We start from the raw sequence: 6,000 nt of genomic DNA, 5'->3' as shown, positions 1-6,000 counted from the left end.
CCGGGGAGTAAACTGTGCTCTCTGGCACAAGGGGATTTGCGCTTGTGCCCGTGATGGTGTTTTTAATGTTGCCCACCTACTGCATGAGCCCTAGGTCAGCTGACACCAGGGAAGAGGTTTCAGGATGTTGCTCTACAAAGACACGTTTTTTGATATATTTATGGAGCTCCTCCCACTAATATGACTAGCTAGATCATCCATAACCTGTACTTGTTCTGAAGCCTCTATTGATTAAATGCTGAGATGAGTTATTTTTTTAGGAGCTGTCATCGGAACATGCTTAGGCGGCACTTGCTGTCAGCTTCACAGTCATGTTCCTGTGTCTTCCTCTAAATTCCTCTCCCAGCTGGGCTCTTTCATATCTTAGTATTAAAATAGATTCTTCCTAATTAGACAGATCTCTGTCATGATAATCATCTCGAGAACGTACTCTGTATTTTCATACTGCGTATCTTTTCAGAGATCGGGCCTGCACTTTATAATTTCTCAAAATCGTAACTCACTGAATAGATCCTTTACCAAGCAATCATCTCCTGTAACCCGTAATTAGTGTCCTGTCAGCTGATACCAGCAGGCATTAGTGTTTAACTGCTGGCATCAGCAAGTTCATCTTACATCACTTCAAATTCTGGTATGTGTATTTCTTTTGAAATTCCGGTTATGAAGGTAGCTTTCTAAGCTGATGCTCAGGGAAAAGCAGCCACAACACACGCACTTGTGCATGCAAGGTAAATTGCTATCTGAAAAGGTGAATATGCCCAAGTCCATGGTCACAGATACAAGAGCACACATCTATCACCAGTCAGTCTGTGCTTCTGTCTCATTAAAGAACAGAGTTTTTCCACCAAGGTTGCCAAGAACATCTGTTTTAATGACACTAGTCAGTAGGACAGCTGAGATCTCTCTATTTTTTTTCATTGCCCGGGCTCTGGGATCTTTTTTTCGTTTTTTATTTGTTCAGATTCACTTTCTTAGCCCAAGTATTATCCTTAGCAAAAAATGAATTTAAATAGCTCCCTAAATAGCAGATTTTGGTGCTAGCTACCCAGAAGCAGAGAATTGTTCATGTAAATATCCTTAAAATAAAAAGATGAAAAAAAAAAAGTGAACTCCCATCTCTCTCACACTGTTTCACAATTGCCATTCAATACTTTGTTTTAAAAGTGATTTCTCCTGTCAGATGGAAATTTTTAGTTTTAACTTTAAGTATTGAAAAGCAACTGTAAAATAGCATGGTACACTTGTGGACTTTTTTTTTAATGTTGATTTTGCTGAATGTGTTTTAGATGTTTTGGATTGTGTTCTATCTTACAAAAGGTTGTACTACAGAATAATGCAGGTGTGACCACTCTTGTTATTGAAATGAATGGGAAGATAGAGGGATATATATTATTTTGATAGAGGGATATATATTATTTTAACCACAACCCACTCAAATATCTTTTGATCAGGAGCTACCCCCATAGCATTCGTTCAGATGTTCTTCACAAAACTGACGACTGATCTGTTTGCAAAACTTTTATGACTGAACACTAGTTACTGTAAGGCTGCATGTTACTCAGCTCCCCATCCCTTATGTGGTGCAGCCGAGCGTAGCCAAAGTACAAAAGCTGAGAGACTGAAGAAACTGCCCGGACTGTAGTACATGCTGGGATATAATTCTGTAACAATCCAGCGTGCGGCTAAAAATAACGTGGTACCGAAGAAGCACCCTGGAAGCTACGGCCCGTTCCTGCTCCCCGCACCGGGATCGCGGAGCGAGGCGCGAGGCGGTGCTGGGGGCGCGCGGGAGCGGCTGCGCGCCCGGCCGCCTGCAGGGGGCGCTGCGGCGGCGCCCACGGCGGCGGCGGCGCCCACGGCAGCGGCGGCGCCCACGGCAGCAGGGCCCCGCTCCAGCCCTGCCGGCTCGGACCGAGCCGCAGCCTCTCCTGCGCGCCCCCTTCTTCCCCTCCAGTTCCCGCGTTCAGTCTGCGCATCGTTGTGAGCTCCAGTGCACACCTATTGCTCTGAGCGTTATTTATATATGATCAGCTAGCACCGCAGGCAGCAACTCTTGCCAAAGGCCTCTCCACGGAGCATCCTCACGGTGCTGGCCAGCCTTTCCCACCCCTGCGAGTCTGGAGGAGCGCTGCACTGGCAGCCCCCTGCTCCTCGGCTGCTTCTGGGCAGAGGGGAAATCTTCCCTGCTGCTGCTGCATGAGGTAAAGAGGCGAGTGCGGAGCACAGAGACTGGTACCAAAAAGGACTTTCTCAAGCTGATGCTGAGGAAGAAAAGTTTTAAGCCCCTGCTGCTGGGGCTTAAACGTGCCATCCAGTGCTCATCTGCACCTGCAGAAAGGATGAGGGGTTAAATCAGAGCTCATGATTAATGTATGAGCTCTAAATTTTCCCTATTTCCAGCTTCATTTCAAAGAGGGGGGAAGCTCTCTGTTATAGTCCAGTTATTCTGTATTTTATATACATATATTTAAAAAAAGAAAGGGGGGGCACGGACCTTATAACTAGCTCGTGCAAAAGCAAAATTAAGTATCGTGTGTGACACAATTGTTTCTGAAAAAGGAGCTTAAAACGAGCTTCCCGGCTCTAACCGCCGGCACTCTATACGGAGGCACCCCCGGTTCGCTTGGAGAGGAAAAAAAAAAAGGCACGAAGCCCGTCACTGCCCAGCGTGTCATGTTGCTGCTGCCGCCGTTTAAAATAGAAAGTTCCGCGGCGGGGAGGGCCCCGCGCTGCCCGGCATCAATTATGCAACAGTTTGCGCGGGGGGAGCGCGCAGGGGAGCGCGGGCCCCGGCCCCGGCGCCGCGCGGGGGGCGGCAGGTGGCAGCCCCGCTCCGCCCGCGGCGCCGCGCGCCGTGTCCGTGTCCGCTCCGGCGGGCGCCGTCCGCGCCGGGTTTTGCACCTTGTCCCCGGGTCTGCCTCCCGGCCCGCGGGAGCCGCCGCCGCTGCCGCCGTGTTTACTGAGCGCTCCTGTCCTGGTATCACTCCGCTGGCGTGGAGGAGGAGGAGGAGGAGGAGGAGGAGAGCACTTGAGCACTGTGATGGTGGCGGCAGGAGCAGCAGCGAGCGGAGCGCAGCGCCAGGCTCTAGCAGCTCGGCGTTTTGCAAAGACTTCACAGCGCTACTTTTTTCTTTTTCTTCTCTCTGTTTTTTTTTTTTTTTTTTTTTTTCGGCTTGGCCCGGATTGCTCATGTGTTTACTTTCCTCCGCCCGAGGATTTGCTGCTTAGGATCCTGTTGAAATGCAACTGAGCAGCCAAAGTACTTTGCGACCACGGCGCGGCATAAGCACCAAAACTTTTTTTGCAGAAGGGCAGTGCACTCAGAGAGCCGCCGTGCCGGTCCTTTGATGCCGTGCGGCGCGGGCGAGCGCGCGGAGCGTGCCCGGCGCGCGTGTGAGCGGGTGCGTGAGCGCGGGCGGCCGTGCGGCGGGGCGCGGGGCTGCGCTCCGTACATGGGGAGCGGCGGCGCTCGGCGAGACCTCCGGAAACCCCCTGGAATTTATCCCGAAAGGATGGATTATAAAAAGGAAAAGGGAGGAAAGGAACTGCTCTGATCTCTCCCGGAGTTTGCTACCCGAATTGCTGCTGCTCAGTTTGTTGTGCTGCCTTTTTTTTTTTTTTTTTCTGTCTTGGTTGTGTTTCTGGTGATAACCTTTTAGCACCTTCTCTGTTTTCCCTCCCCCCTCTCCGTTCCTCTCCCCCTTCTCCCCCCGCCTCTCTCCCTTTTTAATGTTTTGGAGATTCTCGAGGGGGATTGGCTGGGGGGAAAGAGAAACATTCGCTCGGGATCGCTGCTTCCCAGATACATGTTGGTGCCCCCTCCCCCCCACGGTTCACTAAAAAAAAAGTATCCCATCAGGAGCGCGGCGGAGGCTGCGTGCGTGTGTGCGCGAAGGGCAGGGTGAAAAAAAAAAAAAAAAAAAAAAAAAAAGTTCTTCCAAAATAGTGTGCCTGGGGCGAGGATGGGGGATTTCGCAGCCCCCGCCGCCAACGGCAGCAGCGTCTGTATCAACAAAGCGCCGAGCGGCGGCCTCGGGCTCGGCCTGGGCGCCGCTGCCCCGGGCGGCGCGGCGGGCGCGAGCGGCGCCGTGCCCAAGCACAGCACCGTGGTGGAGCGGCTGCGGCAGCGCATCGAGGGCTGCCGCCGCCACCACGTCAGCTGCGAGAGCAGGTACCAGCAGGCGCAGGCGGAGCAGCTCGAGCTGGAGCGCAGGGACACCGTGAGCCTCTACCAGAGGACCCTGGAGCAGCGGGCCAAGAAGGCGGGCGGCAAGCAGCAGCAGCAGCCGCCGCCGCAGAGCAAGCCGCCCCAAGATGCCGAGCCGGCCGCGGCGGAGCAGAGGAACCACACGCTCATCATGGTAAGGGCGCGCGGCACGCGTGTCCTGCCCGCGAGGGGCTTCCCGGGCCACGGCGGGGGCAGCGCCCGTGGCGGGCGGGGGGCGCGGGCAAACTTTTCCCGTGCGGGGGGAGCGGGAGGGCTTCGTGCTTGCGCCCCGTGCGCTGCGGGTCCCGCACGGTGCGGGAGAGCCCCGCGAGCCGCGGCTCCCGCTAAACTTTCCTTGGGTTTTAAGGCGCTTAACGGCGAGCGGCGGCGGGGGGAGGGAGGAAGGGGGCGGAGGCTGCGCTGGTAGGAGCGCGGCTGCGAGTAGGAAGCGGCGTTTCCCACTCCCACGCTGCTCCGACCATGAATAATAAAAGGCGGCGCGGGCGGCGGGCGGGGGGGAGCCGCGTTTATAGAGCGGGTCACGGCGCCGTGGGGGGGGACACGCGTGTCCCGCAGGGCCGCGGCCGGGTCGCCGCCGTCCGCGGGCGCAGCAGGGAGGGGCGGCCGCGGCTGACAGGCCGCGCACGTCGCGGTGCGGGGGGTCCCGCGCCGCGGGCCGCCCCTCGCGGCCGGGTCGCGGTGACAAAGCGGCGGCGGCGGCTCTGGCCGGCGCACGTGAGCGGCGGCGGGGATGTGTTTACCCGCGCGCGGCCCGCTCCTCCTCCGCCGCCTCCGCCTCCGCCTCGCCTCGCCCACAGCGAACAAAAGCCGCCGCCTCCCGCCCGCCGAGCGCGGCCCCTCGCCGCGCCGGGCAGCGCGGCCCGCGTGTCGTGTCGGGGCGAGCGCGGGGCGCACCGAGGGAAGCGGAGCCCCCCGGCCGGCTGCCCTCCCCGGGCATGGCCGTGTTTCAAGGCGCCGTGGCCCGCGGGGCTCCTCCTCGGCTCGCGTCCGCTCCCAGCGCCGTAGCCGAGTCTCCGGGCCTGTCTCCGGGCGGGGAGAGTCCTTCCTCAGCCAAGCTGCTCCCAGGTCCGTTCTTGCACCCCGTGCCGTTTCCACGAGCTGCAGGAGGGCAGCCGAGGTCCCGGGGCAGGACACCTCGCACTGGTCCCATCCAGAGTATCGTTTCGGCACTTACCTCCCCCAGCACAGCTCCCCGCTCGCAGGGCCTGCAGGCACGGTGCCCGTGCCCGTGCTGGGCCCAGGCCCGCGCCCCTCGCAGTGCTAAACGCGGGGGCACAGGCCGTGCTGCTCCCTGGTTTGGTGGCCTTGCACGGAAGCGCTGGGGCGGCTGTTCAAAGCGGTGCCACAACGGGAGAGCTGGGGCAACAGGGACCGCAGTTACGGCTGTCACTGCTGTTAGTTGGTTTCATGTGGGGAAACTTGAAGAGCAAAGAGTAGCCTAATGTAACCATAGTTTGCTCTGAAATCCATAGAAACTCTGTGTGCGTTACAATCTTTGTGCCATTTAAGTAGACTCTATGTACACTATCCTTTTCATTTTAAAAAGAGAATTTCTGATACTTTATCAAAAACTGGCACAGTTTCATCAAATATATATATATATATATATATATATATGTATTTTTTTGGCGAATGTATGCAGGAACCAGGGACTGCTGTAGAAAAATGTAGAGGCATAATCTGCTTTGTTTCACTTGCAGAATGTTAATGGTGATTTTCTTGCCTAATGTCTAAGAATGTCACGTAATGTGCAAGTGAAAGTTATACTTAAA

General features: G+C 56.3%; 1 protein-coding gene across 1 annotated transcript in view; it reads left to right on the top strand.

The window, feature by feature from the left end:
* The first annotated feature begins 3,962 nt into the window (after positions 1–3,962).
* The window catches only part of LOC104572215 (mastermind-like protein 3), a 156,757-nt gene continuing 154,719 nt past the window's right edge, over positions 3,963–6,000 (top strand). Inside the window, exon 1 of the mRNA XM_088526480.1 lies at positions 3,963–4,361. Within this exon, the coding sequence (XP_088382606.1) occupies positions 3,963–4,361 (399 nt within the window). The remainder of the gene's footprint in view (positions 4,362–6,000) is intronic.

The sequence above is a fragment of the Tinamus guttatus genome, unplaced genomic scaffold (assembly GCF_059628265.1).
Source record: "Tinamus guttatus ecotype Peru unplaced genomic scaffold, ASM5962826v1 Tinamus_guttatus_pri_ptg000247l, whole genome shotgun sequence".
NCBI classification, from domain to species: domain Eukaryota; kingdom Metazoa; phylum Chordata; class Aves; order Tinamiformes; family Tinamidae; genus Tinamus; species Tinamus guttatus.
This window is presented reverse-complemented; position numbering and strand designations above follow the sequence as displayed.